This window comes from Spea bombifrons, chromosome 2 (genome assembly GCF_027358695.1).
Source record: "Spea bombifrons isolate aSpeBom1 chromosome 2, aSpeBom1.2.pri, whole genome shotgun sequence".
Classification (NCBI taxonomy): domain Eukaryota; kingdom Metazoa; phylum Chordata; class Amphibia; order Anura; family Pelobatidae; genus Spea; species Spea bombifrons.
Genome location: NC_071088.1, coordinates 77662157 through 77684650, shown reverse-complemented (window position 1 = coordinate 77684650; position 22494 = coordinate 77662157). Strand labels below are relative to the sequence as shown.

The window sequence follows — 22494 nt, the reverse complement described above, 5'->3', positions numbered from 1 at the left end:
CAGACATGCAGTAATGATGTTATGTTTCATACAGGGAATTGGTTGTGCTGTAGATAGGTCCTTACTCAGGAGTGTCCTCAAAGTGAAGGTCCTTAAAGCTGGGTATGCATGTATTATACTTGCACTAGGCACATTTCCATGTCATTTTTCTCTATATGCTCCCCACCTAGGTCTGCCTCTTTCTCTTCGCATTTGCAACTAGCAATGCATCTTTGTGTGCCTTATTTACTCTTGGGTGGTGGTGCCTCTTCTGACCTAGCTCTAGTTCTTCTATGGAAAGGAAGGCAGAGACCTCAAGACTAGCATAATTGGGAAGTTCCCAGGTATCTGAATCATTCTTGCCTTCATTTACTGCGTTGACCTTAATCCAGTCATTGTTCCATATACTGTCTACCCTGAAATAGTAGTTCTTTCTTTACCTATTATCAAGCTTCAAACAAAGCCCTCCCTTTAATATTCCTGATTTTATTGCGAATACTTCCCTCTTTGACATTATTTAATTTCTTTACACATTTGAAGGTCTCTTCCAGGTCTCCACTATTTCTTTGCCATTTCAGAGGTAACATTATTGAGCCTCTTTTGACACCTAAATTATTCATGACATTCAGAGAAGTTCTTCCCCTCCAGTGAGTTCTTGCACGGGAGAGTCTCAAATTTTAGATCATGTATGTTGTATCATTTTTTTCTGTAAAACGTTACTAAAGGCATAACCCAAGTCTATATGGTGCAATTAATTGAAGCTACTATAAGAAGTAGTTCTCATTACCTAAAGGAATGTTTCCTGTGACTGGTACATTTATATCTAGCAATACATAGCTATGGATTTCTGTTGATATATTTATCGACAATTGTAAATAATTATAATTGGCATGGCTGACCTATTGTTCCAATCCAAAATGAGTTTTTTCAAATAGTGCTGTCCAAATCTACACCAGTGCTTTAAAAAAATTAATTCTCCCACCAAGGATGGATTTTACCCAAGAGCGGTTCCTTGAGTCAAAGAGAGTGCAGGGCCATCTTTAAAACCATTGGAACTCGGGAAAAACCTATAATTACCTAACATTAAGGTCCTAGGATGGTCTTTGCATCTGGCAAATGCAAAAATCCCAGAAACAAAATGCCAAACAGACATGGCTGTGGTGTGGTATTACGAAGAAGCAATACAACATAGGAATGTTCGTTTTTGCCAGGCCCACTTTAATGAGCCTATTAAGAGCTTCTTTGTATCACATGAGAGAGTATTTTTTAAGCCACTTTAAGTGACGCCAGTAGGGCACAAGAGAATAATAACAGTAATAGTTTATGTCCTATGATATTAAACTTTGATAAGGCTTTCAAATTAAGTCCAATATAAAGCAGAGAATTAGACTTTAAAACCCAAATGTTTTCACTGTTCACGGGTATAAATAATCATACGTGTATTAAGGACGGGTATTGCGATTGGCTCCCATGGTATACATGTAAAGTTGGTGTCTTTTACGTATCTTCCTCATTTTAGTTTGTAAACACAACATGGTTATTTAGTGTACAGAAATGTATAAATTTAGGAAATGTAACCAATCCACTATGGATATTCAGACAGACTGCCATATTATTCTGTTGTTCTTACTAGTCTTCCTTTTCAGAAATTTTACATCAAAATAAAATTAATAAAACACTGTTCTTTTTTTATTTATAATGGAGATATTCTACATATATGTTATGTAAGTGCATATGTGTACCCATTGTACAATGCTATAGAATATGATGGTGCTATGTAAAACAATGGATAATAATGTGTGTGTGTATATGTATATATATATCATAGCACTTTACACTTCTCAATAAATCAAAAGCATTTTTACTGAATCTTTTCTGGTAACTATTCTTCTTCTGCAATGTTCAATTTTGCTTTGAGGCTCTGTGTATTTAAGTATTTCATAGTTAGCTAAGCATTAGGTAATTGTGCTATGCATTTTTTTTATATCTTGGAGCCGCATCGGGCTGTGACTTTGCAGGTCTCAGTGTAGAGGCATTTCACCTTCTCCGTGTTATTTCTGTGTAAGGGTGTTTATTGAACTGTCAGTCAGTTTGGAAGCTACACGGTTAATCACCGATGTGTATATTTTCCTACGCAGTGTTGTGGTCGGGTCATCGGGAATTAGCTTGGTCTCTTGCTTTCATATAGGGGTTAACAGATCAACTGTGTCCTCCATGCGTCTGGCACATACCCATCTCCCTGATGAGTTCTGGCCAAGTTCTGGCTGCGTGGTGAGTCTGCATTCAGCAAAGAGACTGAGCATGAATACTAAGCAGCAAAATACTCTTCTTCTAAGCCACATTAGAAGCGGTGACACAGTCCTCCCTCCATTCCATTTCCACCCATTTTGTGTATGCCATGAAGATCCTGAGCTAGGATTGAAGACGTAACTGTTAAAGAAACCATCAGAGCACTGAACACTAAATGATCGTAGCTCTGAACATTTCTAGCAGTTCTGAAAGATGCTTCAGTGATTTTCTCAGCTTGTAGCCTCTGCCCCCCTCTTTTTCTGTAGCTCTCTGCAATCACACAAAATAGTTGTATTATGTGCTTAAGCTTTAAAAAGAAATCAAAGAAAAAAAAAAGAATGTTGTAGCCAGCTCTAGAGAGAATATTCTTACTCAAGGTGTCCCATGTAACAGCAAAAAGTGATTACATTTGAAATTTTCATGTCCTTGTTTCCACGTTTTAACAAAATCCTAGTTCATAAATAAAGCAGCGACTGGGTAATTGCTGCTCCACTGCAATGTTCTAGTTTATTGTAAATATGGCAGTTAGACGTCCACGTACTGCACATGGAAACTATGGCGTTGAAGCATATTTATTATGAAAAAATGTGATAGTAAAATATCAGCAAAAACGTAAAAGGTAGATTTATTCTATTTCTGCATTCTGTTTTTACCTCATATTTTCCGTGAGTGCAGGACTGTGTTTCCTCACTGGCTGGTATGGGAATCAGAGGTGTCCATTTTAAGAGCAAAAAGATGACAGTTTCAGGACTGCGCGTTGAATTAACTCAGATTACTGTATTCTAATATGTGCCAATGTTGATTTTTTTTTTCAGCATCCTGCAAAGTTCTGCCAACAAATGCACCACATGCCACTGCCCTTCCTCTATCCCCAGCTGCCATACTTCCAGTAAGCTATCGTCTGTCCAACACCCGTTTGGCCTTCTTCTTGCGAGAAGCTGGGCATCTGCCAACGTGGAATTCAAGCACACCCTTATTACATCGCTCAGAGCCATTGGTGGTGTTTCAGACAAAGGAATTACCAGTTCTGAATGTAACTTTGGGACCTTTTGCTGCTGGACAGGTGTTACCAAAAGAGTTGCTTCAACCTTCAAGCACACTAGAAGTTCCTGACTGGCTTACTGTAAACTGGAAGGTAAGAACCTACATTATACGGACACGAGTGCCTGCCAGTCACCCAGTTGTACAGGTCCTCTTTTATGTAGCCGGACGGGACTGGGATGATTTTGGAGTTACAGAACGTCTGCCATGTGTCCGTCTTCACGTATTCCGTGAAGTCAGGGAGATCAAGAGTTCATGCCGATTAAGAGGAAGCTTAGCCACTTGTCTTGCACAGGCTGAACTTCCTCAAAGCTGGTTTGGACTAACGGCTGTACCCATGGGAAGACAGAAACCATCTACTGGTGGAGTAGAGCTGAATGGAGAAACTCACCAAGTGGAACTGTTCTACACTTTGCATAGTCCGGACCCTGCTGGTGGATGTCAGGGTGAGGTGGGAGCTCGTAAGGGAGGAGAAGCACCCACCCAGCACCCCCTTCTTCGAATTGGCAGTGTCAGCCTATACCAGCCAGTTCAGTTGGAGCAAATGCAAGAACAGCAGTTGGATCCAAATATTTTCATCAGATTACCAGACAGACCTCTAAGGCCAGGAGAGATCCTTAGTATCATGCTCTATTTGGTGGGAAACTCCAGTGTAGAGCACTTCACACTCAGGTAATGTTAATATATTTATATCTAAAATATGTGTTTGGTGTTCATACAATAGTGTCCTCGCTAAATCTAGATTATTTCTGAAGCAGGAGCCTGTAATTAATTTTGTATTTCATTTGTGGTAAAGTTGTGATTCTTGAGTTCTAACATAGAGCAAATGTAAAAGTAAACTTTTGTATTATTATATAGAATGCTTTTTGCGAACTAGGTTGCCATTGATTAATTAACATAATCATATTCCTGGTATTTACCTCAGTCCCAGCTTTTAAAATTCCCTAAACTGTTTTTTTGTGCTCACAAAATGTCACCATTGCCATACCTAGAAACTTTCCAAGGTAGGGACTAGCTGGGGGCTAGCTTTTAAAGGTTAAGAAATAGCCTCTTAGCGGGTGGAATGTAGGATGGAAGTGGCTGAGCACGGCCACCTCCTCACCCTGCCAGGATTTGTGGCAAAGATGACACCGATAATGAGCTTGGCGTTGTTGAAAAAAAAACAGCAGGATACTTTGTCTCTCTGAGCAGGCCCCCCAAGACAGCCAGGCCCCTTACAACTGTGATATTTGTACCCCCTGATAGCATCTCTATGGCTGAGAGTGGGTAAGGCGAATGCTGCTCCCTTGCCTGAAGAAAACAGAAAGGGAGCCCTAAGGAAGAATGATTTACCAGGACACTCTAGGGCAAACCTGGAAGAATGATCATTGCTTTCCAGTCAAGGAATTGTGGGATTTTGTATTTTCTTACTGGCATCCACCAATACAAGCATATCTTGGATGCTGATGCTAATATATTTTGTTCCTTTGTACAGTCCATTAGCATTTTGATGAAAACAATAGTTATTAAATCATTTGTAGTAAACATTATAGAAATAATGACCTACAGATATTTAATCCATTTTCACGAATGAGAAAAATAAATGCCATGTTCTCACAGCTTCTAATAGAGTATAAAAATAAATGGTGCCAAATGATGAAGAATAGATTCCAACTTGCCCTAAAACTGCCAACTGACAGACAAAACAATTATGAGTCAGTAACGCTTTATGGCACAAAAATAGGTTATGGTTAAATCATTCCATTGGTAGCCGTGGTAATAGGACCATTTTTTACACTTTGCACCAGAATAACTTTTTTTTTATACATAACAATTTATGTTATATTGTTGGTAGACGTGTTTTGCGAATGTTAAGATTAATCTTGTTTCTTTTTTTAACAGTTCTGAAAGAACAATTTAGTGGAGGACACAGCAAGTGATGATCCATTAAGACCATCATATGTGCGTCTATTCTGGGAGTCACTTTAGCAATATGCTTAGACTAGGGTGCCATTAAACTGTGTTGCCTGGCACTGAGAGGGAGAGGTAACAAAGCACTCAGAGATACTGCTTCTGAGGACACTGCTTCACACCCTCCAATGTGAAACAGTTTTAGCTGAATCTGTACAGGATTTGCATACATAAACTCATATATACCATATGTACAATACCCTATAATAGAAGCTTCAATACTAGATGATACATATACAGCAATCAGTAATGCATGTACATTTCGTGCTATGTTAGGCCCAACCTTGGGCAGTGCCCCCATTTGCCCCTCCTCGCTCTACGTCTGTACTCCATTAAAAGGCATGATGTCATATCCCAGTGCACTGTGTCTCACAGCGCATTCTAATGTTGTCTATGGAGGCTGAACTGAGTCTGCAATGCCACCATAATGTAAATTTGCTGGTTGAGGAGATCAAAGATCTCCATGCTAACCGGCCCATTGAGCAGCTGAATCACCCTAGTCGCTCTAGGCCATGATATGTCACTGACTGGAATTAGTTTTAGGTGCTTGGGGTTTCTTATTTAAGTATTTGTTTTGGGTTAGGAATTGAGCACTACAGAGTAAACTGTGATGAAAAATAATTATTTTGTTAGATTTATTTTGTATAATTCAATTAGCGTCTGTGCCTTCACACATACACCACATGCTAGCTGTCACTCTAGGAAAGTGAGAAAATAGGGTGGCAATAAAAATGGGTGGCATCGCTAATGATAAAATATTTATAACACCATGGTAGTATATTATAGTAAATTCACTCATCTACACATCACCATCTCCATGGCATTATTCCCAAAAAGAAAATTTGCACATTGGAGAATATTGATTTGCATGTGTTTTTTTTTTTTTTTTTTTTAACTTTCAGCATGTTTACATATATGTGAAAAATGTGACAAGCAACCATACTGTCTTTTTATTTATTATTATTGCACCTTTCTGTGCCAAACATAATGTTGTTCAAATGATCCTTCCCCTCTGCCATGGGACGGAAGAGTTTATGTTCACCTGTGGTATGCTAAGCTTTGGCCTAAGCTTTTGGGGCATTTTTCTCTTCGGCACTGCCCAATGGCAGCTCCACCAGCTGCCGCACCGCCATCCTTACTGCTGAGCGCTGGTGTATGATGTCATGTGAGGACGCTACATCACACTTAGCCCCTGATAATTTAAAAAGGGAGTTATCCACAGTTACTGATTAAAGTTTTGGGGGGAAAAAATAAACAAAATAACACAAAGTTTGGTGTCCTTGTAGTCGTGATTGAGTTTTCTCTCTATGTCACTGACATAGACAACTGGCCCAGTTGAAGGGTGTATTGAGCTAATATACTATTTTATAGTGGGCCCACAACATTTCAAAGTAATTGATTTTGATAGTAATAGCACGCTCACATATTGTTAAGAACATTTGTATACACACTTTTGCTATTATTATTTTTTTATTAGGTGGAGAATCACACCGTCCTTACTGCTGACAGTGTCATAAGGACAGCAGTCCCTATGCTGCAGACATCTGTCACATAACACCAATCAGCTTAAGAACCTAGCAATGGTGCTGTTACCACAAGCATATTGATGTGATTTGCACACATAAGGACAGGGTGGCTAATTAAATAACTGCACATTATAAACGATCAAAGCTATCAGTGCTTTCTAAGCAAGGAATTCTTCTGGCAGCCCAGCGCAAAGGAAGAAAATGAGAGAGAAGGACTAAAGTATTAGAGAGTGAGAGAGAGAAAGAAAAATGGGTCCCCAAGGAGACACATTTACAATTGTACCATTTGTTCTGCAGTAATTGCTCAGGTTATTAGCATAAGTGCGACAAACCATATGCTGCGCCGTGTATCCTTTTATTAGGCCTAACGTGCTTAGTGCCCCCAATCAGAGTACAGTCAGCACCTGCGTGCTTATTCTCCCATCCCGGGGAGTTTGGAGCAGAAGAACAAGGTCTCTTCATTGATTCAAAAGCACCGAGCAACAGGATCACTGGCCAGACATCTACTGTAATATAAAAGTACAGCTAATAGCCTGCAGTGTCATGTCCCTTCATTTGTAGCTATTTTGTTGAACACTGACTGCAAGATTTAATGAACCATATTTACCTTGTTGTGCAAGCACAGATCAAATGGAGAAGAGAACTTGGCATTTTGGCATAATTGGGTGTGTACGTATCCTGTCCGTTCACTAGAATCTGTTGTGTATCCTAATCACCTATCGCACTCCAGAACAAAATTGGTTCAATAGGGTGCAACCAGTGAACTGTGCTCTAGTGAACAAAGCTCAGCAACATTATTGGAAGCCACTCTTTGACATAGAAATACCAGTAAACAGTCGGGAAATACAGGCTCATAATCCTGATGTAAACAGGCAGGTGTCTGATTCACAGGCAAGCTCCTGAAAGATTTATTTGTTTAATTGATTTTTCTGTAGTGATCTATGTATCTACTAAGACTGGTTGTCTTTCCCAATGCCTCCCATGATTCTCAGCAACAGCATGTTGTTGTCTTAAAATGAAACACTCGTCAACAAAACTCCAAATGACTGCATACTGATTTTACCATAAGCCTAGGTCAATGTCAGAGCTATGAATATAACCTCAAACAGCTATACTTTTCCAAGAGTGATATATTCTGGTTTAGGCCGAAGGCGGCAGGTCTAGGGTGATCTTTCCGTCCACTGTATTGCTGCTTAATGAGCCAGTCTGTGATCTGCCCGACCAGCCCGTTTACACAATAGAGGCTATGCAGCTTTAAGGCATCATACTCCACATTGAGGATGGCTGCTTTGGATGGTTCAGCTTGATGCATTGCCTTGGGTCAGGCCCAGGGCAGCATCCAAGTTAAAAAGGTTGCTGGATGTGGGATGGGCATGTTTAAATAATGGATATCACCAAAAGCTATGGGGGATGCTTAGCTGAGAACCAAACAAAAAGCGCTAACAGCCTATTATTAGGAATGCATCCATATGGGTGCATTTCAGCCACTGTTCTGCTCTTTACTACAGAAATTTTAAGTAATCACCAGCATTACAGTCGATCCTACCCATAAGGGTTGCTCAGATCTGAAATGCCAAGCTATAGTAACACAGCAGCTACAAAGGAAAAATGTCTATGAACCGATCAAGACATAAGGGATAAACGCGTTCAGAGCAAAATAAAACGACACTCTGGGCAAGTGCTTAATGTGCCTTATTAAGAATTCAGGTTGGCAGATGGGTTATTTTTGCTTGTATATTAATAATTAAGAAATCCAACGACTGATTCTGAAATGCATTTCATTTCAGCCGTCACGGAATTCACAGATGACACAATTTACGATGCATCCTTATTGACCAATATCAATTGCAGTAAATATGTCACATCTGTTTTGCTTAGAGTAATTCTGCTGAAGAAAGCTCTGTCAGCATACGAGCTCCAGCATTATTCACAATGTGCTGTCAAGCCAGCAACAAATGCTGTTTAAATACATTGGTGTCCTTGGAAAAGGGTTAAAAGTGGCATAATATTGAGGCTGCTCAAGCCGATTATTGTGCTTGTTGGGTCTGGCATATTCCTATTATGTGTTCCAATATGATGCTGGCATCCCACTCCACTTGGAAAACTCTGGTGGAGAACTGGAAAGACAAATACATTGAGCTTAGAATTTTTTTTTAAAGAATGGCAATGTCTCTTTAAGACTTAATAAAATCACAGATTCATCAGCTATGGTAAGGATAATGTTTCTTTTAAGACCAAACTCCAGTCTTTACTATTACAACTCTGGTCCTAAAGAAACATTCTTAGGAACACGTGTCAATCATTTTTTTCCGAATGACTTGTGTTTACTCTCAGTTCTTGAACAGCTCCATATTCTGGCCGGGAGATCGATGTACTGTGTACATAGCTGAGATCAGGTGACATAATACTATCAGACTTAAGCACTGCATGAATACTGTGACCTATAGCACTAATGCAAAATTTAGATATAACCGTGTACACAATCCCAATAGGTTGGTGCTTCTTGAACAGATACATTATCTTTATGGCCTTTTTTGTCATGCAGAGATGTGGACCATGGTGAATGATAACAGAGCCCTCTGCAGGATGATAGGTATCCCTACTGCACGCGTATAGGAAGCAGCAGTGATTAGCAGCGCAGGTAGTTGCTGTCAGCAGCTCCCCTGGCTGATTTGCTGTCAGCAGCTCCCCTGGCTGATTTAGAACATAATTGTCTAATCAGGGAGCACAGCAGAGAGAGGAGGGTGCTCTCTGATCTGTTATTCCATCTTCTGAATAATCATACTCCCCATTCTGTATTACTACCTCCCTTCTTGTCAGGCTGTGTGATTGGGGAAAGAGAGGCAGGAGCTTCACGTTGTACCTTTCAATTAGCCCTTTCTCTGGGAGGGTTAGTCATCTGTGCACAATGTATCATACTCATTTCTTTGTAAATGTGCCCATGGCATTTTGTGTTTGCATGTCAGAGCATCCGCATTTGGTCATATGGAGATGTGCCCCCCTTCTGTTTTCTGTGGGTATAATTGCATTTTATCCGTAGGTTATATATGTGGTTTTTTTTTAATAGGGGCATTGGTGATCACTTTCCTTCCTCCGTCATAAGCATGTAGTTCTCTGTCATCACACAATGATAATCCATGTACCAACAGTTAATATTCTTGACATATTTCGACATGATTTATCATTCAGATCTTTACGCACAGCAATGTATATGAATATTTACTGCATGTTACTATGCGCATTTTTCCGGATAGTCGCGTGTTTGTTTAGCATCTGTCAGCTTTATTATATTATTTTAATAACAGGAGGTTTCTCCGGCACTGCCTATCATAGGGGTTTTTGTTAATATCATTCAGAGATAGTATCGTACTGCTCAGCAAAGCTTTAACTGCCTCCTTGCCTCTTTTCATCTCCGCTCCTCCCTCTTCTCATCTGCATTGATGTTTACGACATACAGTCATGTTAACACAGGGGACAAAATATATAGGATGAGCAGAATTGCATCAAACATTTCTGTCTCTAGTGAGGCATTCTGGCTTATCAGTACAGCTCCTTCCCTGAGGCGATTGAAGATGTTTCCAGCTGTTCTTGCCTTAGGGGAGTAGACACATTAAGGTGGCCAACTGTGCACCTTCTTTGAACAAACTATGTAGGATGTTCCAGTATTTCAGAGACTTCTAAAATGTTGCAGCCCGACAGGTACCCTCACTAGATCATATGTGTGGGGTCAGGGATAACAAAGATGCCGTTGTGAATTGACATGAAAAAATTAAACTGCCATGCAGTATAGGCTGTGTGATATAAGGATTGGTAGGTGCAACTGTATTCTTTCTGCATAAGTAATTCTTCCCAATGTCTCCAATTAGGGTGAAAGCAAAGAAAGGAATCAATCTACAGAGTACCAGATCAAGAGATACCCAATGGTTGGTGAACTCCGAACTTCTGACAGGTGGCAAACACTCCACTGCCACAGTGGATGTTTCACGGGTTCAGGGTCTGCCATACAGGTACTGCTTATCGCTTACAAACCCTTCCATACCCTATACATAACAGATCTTTTACTTTTATTGATTTTACATTTTCTGCTTTTCAAATTTTAATATGTGTTTTATCAATTTACCTTACAGGTAATTTTAGGTGAGTGGGTTACTGAAATGCATGTCACCAGAAACACTTTACGCTTAGATTAAGTATATATATACCGTATTTACTTGATTACAAGACAAGGTTTGCTTTTTTTTAGAGCAAATGCTCTGAAAAATAACCATCATCTTATATTCGAGGACGTCTTCTAATCAGACCTCAAATAGAGGTCTGACTACAAGACTAAGATCCTGATCCACCACAGAGCTGCAAGGGACCCGGATCCGCCTCCCTGGCTGCCGGTAGAGGTCTGTGCGATGCGCGCAGACAACCTCCACTGCTGCCGGCGCTCAGTCATAGGAGCTCCGGCAGAAGTACTTGCCAGCAGAAGCGGAGGTCTGCATCGCACAGGTTGCCCCACTAGACACCAGGGAGTCTGAAGCAGAGGTCACAACAAGTAACGGGATGCACTGGTAAGTTGGGGGGGTTAAGAGTGGCATGGGGAGGGTTAGGAGTGGCATGTTGGGGGTTCAATGGTTTTCTGGAGGCACAGTGGCATATAGGGGGGTTAAAAGGCGTATCAGGGAGGCAGGGTGGCATATAGGGGGTATAAGGCATATCTGGGGAGAGTGGCAAATAGAGGGTTAAAATACATGTGTCAAGGAGGCAGAGTGGCATATAGGGGTTAAAAGGCATATCTGAGGGCAGAGTGACTTATTAGGGAGGCAGGGTGGCATATAGGAGATATAAGGCCTTTCTGGGGGGCAGATGTGCATAACTGGGGGCAGGTTGGCAAATAAAAGGAAATAAAAACAAAACAAACTTTTTTCAATCATAGTTTTTATTAAATATGAAAAAAAGTTTTCATGTGAATTAATATTTACTAGTAAAACTTTTTCCTTATAGGGTAGTCTTATATTCAGGCCTTTTCTTTTTTGCTAAATTAATATTGAAATTTGGGGGGTTGCCTTATATTCAGGGTCGTCTTATAATTGAGCAAATACGGTATTTAAACAACCTTTCATTTACTCTCCTCCCTGTCACTAACTCACCTTTTCCAGTACCCATTTTATCTCACTTTCGTGGTCATGTTCTCCATAAGAACAGAAAATCCTAGAAGATCCTAGAAGGATATTTTCCTAGTAGTGCTACTGGAGGTAAACAAGGCAATAGAAGAGAAGAGTGTTATTTGAGACCTGTTTTTCACATCCTCCATAAGTATTGTCCAGTAATTTCCCTGCTTTTCCAGCAGCCTCTGGGGACCCCCTTTGAACAGGCAAGAGGGGCTCCCATCCTGGGGCCCACACGACGCCACTGGTGATTTCCTTAACATTAAAACATGCTTGCATAGGTCTGAAAGAAGCAGGTCAAGGGATATGATGTCGTATCCAACTACACCTCTCCTCTCACACCTGCAGAGACTATGACTGTGAGCAGGAACCCCTTTTGCAGGCCTACACGAGGACAGCAAGTCCCCTACTATAAGTTGAGTGGTTTACTGAAATGCATGTGACCAAAAACCCCTTTAGGCTTAGTTTAGACATATTTAAAGTTGTTTTAAATAACAACCTATAGATCAAAAGGGCTCTGCATTATCTTCTTAATCTGACTCCCACAAATCTTGGGAGTGCAAGGATATATAACATGCATATTTCTTTACTTGCCTTCACACAGAACACTGCCATTTTTTCTTAATATTTCCAGAATCTTGACAGGTGCAATGTCAAATAAAGACACAGAGGCATGGAGATAAAAGGCCATACACTGCAAGTTCCAACTAACCCGAAACATTACATTTTCCTGGAACTTACTAAGATGTAATGAGGCAGCCCTTTCTTAATGTTGCTTACTTGCCTGTTCTAAGATCACCAGCCTAGTCTACCTAACTGACCCCTACACTGTCTGTCTTACTGTGCACAGATACAGACTTATTGGAGCCTGTCTAGTAAGCTATATTGTAATATCTCCTGCCCTAAAACTAATAACTGGCTACTTATATTAAATGACCATGCAGTGCTCACATAAATTATTAAGTCCGGTCTAAACAAGGAACTAAAAAAATAAATACATTGACGTCTAATCCCCCTGCAGAGAAGTGGTCTGAAGCAGATGATATCTATTCTCGCATTATTATCGAGTATGATTTCCTAAAAGGTGATCGAGATCAATTTAAATTCCTCATCTGTCTCTAACCTTTTGAAGTCTGATTTCAATCTGCATTCAAAATAGAGACATTTATACATTATTACCGTTTATTTAAAAAATACAGATGGACTGCACTTTACAGAGAAGATCGAAACTACTACTGAATTTTTTAATTGCTAATGTTCCAAATGGTTTTTTTTTCACACAATATGGGTATTAATAAAAATGAATCTCATATCACTCCCATGTATAATAATATTATAGTAGAAGAATAAGCTTTATTAAATCTATTTTTGCACTGTGCCGCACAGTAGAGTCTGTGACATATATATATATATGGACAAAAGTATTGGGACACCTGACCATCACACCAACAGGGAACTTTACAACATCACATTCTAAATACATAGACATTACTATGTAGTTAGTCTCCCTTTGCAACTATAAGGCTTTCCACAAGATTTTGCTATGGGAATTTTTGCCCATTAGTAGCGTATTTGTGAGCTCATGCACTGATGTTGGACGAGAAGGTCTGGCTCACAATCTCCATTCCAGTTCATCCCAAATGTGTTCGATGGGTTGCGAATATTCGAATATCTACCAATTAAAATGGGTTTGCTAGTGGTTTGTATCATTTGATTTACACAACATGCCTACCACTTTGAAGATGCTAAATATTTTTATTGTGAAAAAAAAGAAGACAAAAAAACTTGAGCGTGCATAACTAGTCACCCCTCCAAAGTAAATACTTTGTAGAGTCACCTTTTGCAGCTATTATAGCTGCGAGTCTCTTGGGGTATGTATTTATAAGCTTGGCAAATCTAGCCACTGGGAATTTTGGCAATTCAAGGCAAAACTGCTCCAGCTCCTTCAAGTTAGACGGGTTCTGCTGGTGTTCAGCAACCTTTAAGTCATACCACAGATGGGGTCAGATACTCCAATCTCAGCTGTGGCCTTGATTAATGCCCTCCTTGCCTTGCCTGTTAGTTTTAGTGGGCAGCCCTCTCTTGGCACTTTTGTTGTGGTGCCATATTCTTTTCATTTCTTAATAATGGATTTAACTGTGCTCCGTGAGATGTTCAAAGTTTCAGATTTTTTTTTAACCGAACTCTGATCTATACTTCTCTACAGCTTTGCCCCTGATCTGTTTGGAGAGCCCCTTGGTCTTCATGGTGCTGCTTGCTTGGTGGTGTCCTTGCTCACTGGTATTGCAGACTCTGGGGCCTTTCAGATACTGTATATACTGTATACTGAGATCATGTGCAAATGCTCTGAAAAATACCCCTCGTTTTATAATCCGACCTATCACTTACAGTCAGGCCCGAACTGGGACAAAAAATAGGCCCGGGCATTTAAGCCTGAGCAGCCCATTTTTATTTATTTATTTATTGCTAAAGCCCACCCTTCATGTACCATCTTTGCATTTACTCACTCATTCACACAAATCATTAACACATTCATTAATGCAGTCTCACAAATAATTCAAGCAATTCATCCACACATGAATTCATTGTCATACGCATTTACACAATTCATCAACACATTTATTCATTCATTCTCATACGCATTCACACTACCCCCTCTCCCCATCTTATCTGCCCCTTCTCACTATATACCCCCTTCCCCACTTCTCAATATGTACCCCCTCTCACTATCTATCCCCTCTCCCCATTTCTCACTATCTAACCCCCCTCTGCCCCCCGTCCCCCTACTTACCTTGTTGCCGGAGCAAGCAGCAACTGCGACCAGGCCCGCACTTAGGGGCTGATGGAGCTGCAGCTCCAGGCCCCTACCAGGGGCCTGGAGCAGCACACCCATAAGGCCGGCCCTGATGGGGGCGTCCCGGCCCCTTAGAGTGGTGGACCCGGTCGCAGTTGCGGCGGGCTTAAGGGGCAGATGCCCCTTATGCCCTGCGTTAATGCGGCCGTAGAGGCCGCATAGGCCCGGTCCTGACTGGGCCTATTTTAAGGTAGGGGCCTGGAGCTGCAGCTCCATCAGCCCCTAAGTCAATCCGGCCCTGCCGCGGCAAATGCCCGGTGTGCCTGATGGCCAGTCCGGGCCTGCTTACAGTAGTTACTATCTCCCAGTCCCTCCCTGCAGTCACTCTGATGATTGGCCCCGCCCCTTTTCTTATAGCCTCTACACTGCTTAGCAACTCAGGAAGTATAAAATTAATATTTGGGTTGCTGAAAGTTAGGGGAGGTGGGGGTTAATTTATGGGCAGTTATGGTTAATGGGGTCTTTAGGGTCAATTTAATGCTGAGGACTGAGAGTTAATTTCATTAATTTAATAAGGTTAACTTAAGGTGCAGTTAGAGGTAAAGGGGGAGCAAACTAAGGGGAATCTAAATCCTGGGGGCATCCTGTATTTATTTATAAAAGTATTGTGTCGGTGTGCTGTGAACGAGTCTGTGCATGACTTTTTCAACTGCTGAGGAGGCCATACCAGCAGATTATGAAAAACCCTTGCCCTGAGGGCTGCAACCAGACCAGGGATTTTTGTATATTGTTTTAACCCAGGTAGTTTCAACTGCTGTTATAGCAGCTATAGCCACAAATCCTGGCTGTTTGCTGGCCTTGATGCTGGGATTTTAACACCATTGATTCATAGCGATCTCATAGGACCTTCTTATTTTTCACCATGCTATGAAATGTAAAATGGGTTAAATAATTTGGCCATTTTCTATACCTCTGCTGATTGCGATAAATGGGTGTTTTCCTTCTACTTATTAATGACCAAATAGAGGTTATATACTCAGTATGTCCTAGACATGGCTATGATGTCCAGAAGTGAGGTAAGTGTATACAGTTAAGCTCCACTCATATCCCACCACATTTTATAAGCATCCGGGAAGAGTATGTAATATCAACTACCAGAAAATGCCAAGTTTGTAAATGTTTGGAGTTCATATTCACAAGAAACAAAATGTGCCTTTCAACCCGAGGCATTAATGGAGCAAGAATTCATAATCCTTCTAATGCAGGAAACAGCAGTCTACTGTTAATAATGGTAAAATTAATAATCTTCTATCTTTATCGCACCAGCACGGACATAACGCGGGAGGAACTTCCGCAAGTGTTGATGGCGCTTGTTGTGACTGCCTCCCTCTCAATCAGAGGATCAGAGAGAGGATGTCACCACAAGCGCCACCAAAATGACAACACTTTTCGTGACGTCCTCTCCCTAATCTACCAAGTGAGGGAGAGGACGTCACCGAAGTGTTGTAATTTTGGTGGCACACGCTGTCATTTTTGACGGCAGTTCGCGTGAGGTTATGTCCACCAAGATGCAGACAAAGATAGCAGATTGAAGGTAGAGGATAAGAGAAGGGAATAAATAAAGTACAAAGAAGATGTGGTCAACAGATTTGAGAGCGAGAGAGAGAGTGGACGATATTGAGAGTGTGAGAGAGTGAATGTGGGCACCGGGCACTAAATTTTGTTCCTGAATTAAAAATACCCCTGAATTTTCAGCCGATGTGAATGGGCAGGGAACAAAATTTGTTGCCTGAAAATGAACTCCAAATTAGTCCAAATGGTTTTTGGCCCATTTGCACATAGTGTGATATACCTCTGGTCAAATGTCAACATCTTTCCCTTGTCGCTTATTTTATTTGAAGCTATGAAACTGAGATGATTTCCATCCTATATTCTGGTGGCTGAAACATTGTTTGGACCATAAGTCCAAAAATATAAGTCCAAAACTTAATAAAGCTGTAAAAACAAATATATTTGAGTACAACTCACAAAATTCAGACTCCAGCAGGATCTCAGTGATTAAAGCTTTTCTCATATGTTTCTACTGAATGTGGTGTGGTTAAGTCATCCCTGGGATAGGTTTAGTATATATCTTTTCCAGAGAATGGCTGACATTGTTCAGCTCAAGGGCGCAGGCAAACAGTCCAACCCAGTAATACAGCTGTCCAAGACACTGGGCAGAGTACTCTGTACTCTCTAGCCAATCACTGTCTACTACACGTTCCTCAACCCAATGGCTTTCTGTGTGGTATCTGGGCCACAAAAAAACATCTGTCAGTGGCCCACATGATCTACAAAACAGTACCAGCCTTCCCTAGTGCCAGACTGTTTACATTTGTACATTACATCTATAACATAAAGACGTTATTTTAAGTTGTATGAACATTATTTTTAATACGTGTGGCACAAGCACAATATGTGTCCCTCTCTCACACACTTCATACCCAGATTATACATGACAGAAACACATGCATTGGAAGCTCCCCACGCTACCTTATATTATCTCTGGGTTTGATAGATACAGGACTCTTGTCCTTAGAGACCAACACAAATAGCATTGTTGTTTTGGTGAAAGAAATGGGCTGCTGTAGTGTGTACAATAAACACTTGTACACTTCAAACGTCTCCCCTTTTCTGTGACCCCTGTATTATTTGTACAGCCTACTGATTTTTTTTTTATCAATAGATGACCTTCCATTATATCTCTGATGTGCATGGTGGTTTTTTTTTATATTGATATTTGTGTAATGCATTATAGCTACAGTGCAAAGTATATACGGTATGTAGTGTCTCAAGTCATCAGCATCTGTGCACTGTCATTTTTTCTGGAAATTGTAAATACCATTATCAAACTATCTTACATATAATATGTATATGAAGGTACTCTAAATACACGTGTTGTATATTTGAAACATCATGAAATAGGATAATAGGTTTGTTAAATGTTACATGAGCACAGATTTTTTATAATCTCCCAGTTTCCATGTCTTTGATCCACTGCCGAAAAGCAAACGTTTTATGGAGTCTCTTCAATAAAGGAATAGGGCACATTTACATATATTTTTTAGATCAAAAACTCTTTTTTAGCTCCTGGACCTTAGATGTCTCTCAGAGAGCATGGGTATAATATGCTGATCTTAGTTCTAATTGTTATATACAGAAGATCTGGGACACTACTTAAGGAGACATGGAGACACATTGTATTAATCAAATTGTAATCTCTCTACAGGTTTTGACCTTTCTGCTAAATTGTGTCTACCCATCTCTGCTGTTCCATATTACATATTACTTCCCATTGATGTCTTCTACATTTCCTGCTTCCACCTCTTTGTATCTCTAAGGCTATTAAATTTAATTCAGATTCCTAAATGCCTTTCATGTATTCTGTGATATTTTTGCCTTCCTTTTATATATATATATATATATACAAACTAAAGGTAGATGTCTTTTCTGAACATTTGTTTAATTCCTAGGACGGATGATGCCCCTTATCAGATAATGCAGCTGGACTTTGAGATGGAGAATTTCACTAGTCAGTCAGTCACAAGACGCATAATGTGGCACCTAGATTATAGAGGGAGAAATCCCCCTCCTGATCTGGAAAAAGCTGTTACTGAGCTAACGGTAATACAGAAAGACATTCGAGCCATCGTCCCTCTTGCAATGGTTAGTATTTTCTTTTTTCTCTGTACCAACTTTCATAACCATATATCGTATTGGCTCGGATATAGGCTGCACCCGAATATAGGCCGCACCCTAAAAGTTAGGTGCTTTTTTAAAGAAAATAATTTCTTAGTAAAAAAAAAAAAACACTTAGTGGAACAGATATTCTGCCACTCTGCCCCCGTGAGATATGCTGCTACTCTGCCCTCTCCAGACACGCTGCCACTCTGCCCCCCCAAGATATGTTGCCACTCTATCCCCCACTGAGATATGCACTCTGCCCCCGAGATGTGCCCCCCCCGAGATATGCTGCCACTCTGCATGAGGCCCCCCCCCTAGACTTACCGGTGCAGACTCCCCGGGGTATTGCAGGGCCAGCGGGGGACAGCTACGCAGTACGCGTATTAAACTTCCGGTGCAAGCGTTAACAACCTCTCACTGCTGGCACGTCTGCACGATGTGCTTTAACAATCTCCCTTGCCAGGACTCCCCCGTGGGAATTCCCGGCAAGGGAGATTGTTAAAGCACATCGTGCAGATGTGCCGGCAGCGGGGGCTGTTTACGCACATCGCCACTGCCGGTGAATGTCTGCGCGATGCGCTTAGACAATCTCCCGTGCCGGCACCCCCCCCCGTGGAAAGTGCCAGCAGGGGAGGCTGTCTCAGCGTATCGGAGAGTAGGATGCAGGTCCCCTGCACCACTGCGGAGGATCTGTATCCTAACCCTGCTGTCCCGGGCGCTAGACCCCAAATATAGGCCGCACGCCCACTTTAAAGACTTAAAGTGGGGGGGAAAGTGCGGCCTATATTCGAGCCAATACGGTAATTACCTTATATTATTTGATATATCATACCCCCTTCCATTTGTTTTCTGTCATTATTTAGCTTTTGTATGTATCTGGTGTACAAATATGATTTTGTGTATCATCAGGACACAGAAATAATAAACACAGCCATTTTAACTGGACGGACAGTAGCCATCCCTGTGAAGGTCCTGGCCATTGAGACTTCTGGAGATATTACAGATATATCACCTCACACTACATGCAAATCCAGTAATGAGGACATCATCAAGGTGAGACATACAAATACAGCGAATAGCACCATACAAAAAGTACTGGAAAACATAAAGTCAACTAAACCAAACATGCTCTGAGAAAGCAAGACAAAAAAGGAGATGGCTTTAGTTATACCAACAGGAAAATCCCTTATGTAGATTATATGTTGTTACAATCAATTTGGAGTGGCTTTGGTCTCCTTCTAAAACCCTAGACAGAGAAAGTCTAGCCAGTCAATTATCCTGACCAGTTGTTACAATCTAACATTGCCTCAGAAATGTGTCTAGGGAAGCAGAAGTAGCCCATTTCCCCCCTGTGCTTTGTGTACAATGTTATCCAACTTGTTGCTAGATTTCATCCTAGCTAGCCATTCCATAAGGGAACAGACACAGAGGGGATTTAGGGATCTAGCAACTTAAAGCATATGAATGTCTCTATTTTATATTTTGCCAGCTGCATAGGAGTGGTGTGTAGCTACACAGCATCTGGAAAATATTTAAAAATGGGATTATCAACCTTCCGGATAATACGGGTGATCATTTGACAGAAGGACTGAATCTTAGGACAAGACCCCTATGTGTGGGGAAAAATGCTATTGGGATCTTGGCACTTCCTACATAAGCCATCAGTAAACCTTTAAATATTACATTACATTTATTTATAAAGTACCAGCATATTCTGTAGTGCTGTTACAATGGAGCACGGTGAAAATATATAACAAACACAATTTAAAATTACATTAACACAATGTTTAGCTATTGTAGCATATACTATTAATATACTCCTTCTAAAGTTAAAAATTGCATGTATTAGAAATAATGCAACATTATGAACTATGAACTACAGTTAGGCCAAGCAATTGATAACTTTTAGGAGATTCAGTTAACGAAAACAATGCTTAACCCGTTTGTGACACAGGATGTACTATTACGTTCTAACAGATAACAGATGAGATAATAGTACATCCTAAATAGTACATCCTATAGGTTTACACCGGTTTAATGGAGGATGCCTGAACAGAAGTCCTGACAGTTGTGATACCGCTTGAAACAATATTAAATATTAAAGGTTCCCAGAGGGTCTATCCAATGGAGCCCTGCTACTGCATACTCTGTGATCAGCACCAGGGGTGATCAAAGAGAAAAGAGGGAGAAACAGTGTTTCTTCATTTTCAAAAAATGCTTAATATTTAAAGAATATTTAAAAAGTAAAAATAATTTAAAGATAAAATATAAAGTTAAAATCTCCAGTAAGAAAAAAGTGTAAAGCGTAAAACAAATAAATAAATAATGGGGGGGTTAAGAACATTTACCCCCCCCCATTCTAAATAGGTACCTTGTGCCTTTCTCATTGTTTAGGGGCACTGACAACCTGAGGGTAAAGATGGCTTTTTGGGGGTTGGCACTTATAAGCTGCTTGGGGAAAAGGCACTCACAAGCTGTTTGGGGCAAAGGTGGTGCTCACAAGCTGTTTAGGGCAAAGATGGCACTGTGTGACATGTTGCTTGGTGAACTTGGGGTGACGTTCATGTTGCTCGGTGAAGTTCCCCCATCATCTCCATGCCTCTGGGAATTTGTAAGTGTCTGTATTCTGACTCACTAGGTGTCAGACTACTCTTTGATTTTTGTAACTAGGCTCCCCTAATTTGCCATCTTCGCAATATGTGATTCAAACTTGTGAATCCTTGATGGTTAATTCATATTTCTGGCTCTGTGCCTTTAGTGTAAAAAATATGAGGTCACACAGCAGATTAGCTACAGTGATCCTTAATTGGCACGATATAAGCTAAGAGTCTCATCTTCCAGCAGCAATTTTATGACTGTGCCTTTCTCAGCTCAGGAATTGCTTGCAATTGGGGAGTATTGGAACATGTCCTTAAAGATAATAGGTATCCATGGATACATGCAAGACTTGTGTGCAGAAAACTGATTGCTCTGTGCGCAAGGTTAAATCACACCATGATGAACTTGAAATGACTAGATCCCAGCTAACTAACTAAGCCGCCAATATACACTGGTGTTAATTCTCAGTTTGCATATTTGGGAATCATCTTTTTTTTTTTTTAACTATACTGGCTACTTGGCCAACACTGGCACTTTTAAAGAGTCTAGATAAATATACTTTTTAAACTTTATGACTTTTACATAATATATTTACATTATGAATTTGATTTGCTAAAGAAGGAGATGACAGGAGAGTTGTTCTTTCATCTCACTGACGTAACTTTACATTATGAAGGGTTTCAGTGAGCTTTTGCAAAGAATCTTGGGTGGTCCTGAAAAGTACTATTAAATCAGAGCTGTTTTTTGAAAGTCACCCCACTTATTGCACTGTGCATTATCCGGGGCAAACGTAATCATTCTTGCAGAACAGGGCAAGACTGCACACCATGCACTGACGCATTTCCATCTGATGGCTTTATACTGCAAGACCCAATCAGGTAAATATGGGGTTCTATTTTGACGGGGGCATTTTTATGGTGTGTCAGATGTCCCGTCCAGGCCTGTTACAGAGAAATAGTAAATTCAAGGAGAATAAACCAATTTGGTTTTTTCTACAAACTCTCCTCCCACTTTGTTGAATAAGGTATCATCAACTGACACTGCACAAAAGTGAATTTTCAGTCTCAACAACTTTAGGTTTGCGGAAAAACACAACTTTATGTCACAGAGCAAATCCTATTTCCTGAAGAAAACAATGATACAATCAAAATGAAGTCTCATATAATAAAAGGATGATATAAAAAAAATAGATGACCCAGCACTTCTAACTCAGCCCGTGCACATTTATACACAGTGAGAAAATATATGAAATTTGTGTATTATTTTTTTTATCTCCTTTTGTAGTTGTTGCCAATAGTAAGCCAGCCTTTTACTCAACTTTGGCAGCTTTCTTGGCTAAAGAAAATAAATCTTTGCCTAAAGATGCAGAACCTGATATGTCCCATTATGATACAAGTTTCAAGTAACTCCCACAGTGACGCTGTAAATCATTAGGTTCTGC

General features: G+C 40.5%; 1 protein-coding gene across 1 annotated transcript in view; it reads left to right on the top strand.

The window, feature by feature from the left end:
• The window catches only part of TMEM132E (transmembrane protein 132E), a 40264-nt gene that overhangs the window by 5703 nt on the left and 12067 nt on the right, over positions 1-22494 (top strand). Inside the window, exons 2-5 of the mRNA XM_053455959.1 lie at positions 3084-3981; positions 10652-10792; positions 18245-18437; positions 19365-19508. Coding sequence (XP_053311934.1) covers positions 3084-3981; positions 10652-10792; positions 18245-18437; positions 19365-19508 — 1376 coding nt within the window. The remainder of the gene's footprint in view (positions 1-3083; positions 3982-10651; positions 10793-18244; positions 18438-19364; positions 19509-22494) is intronic.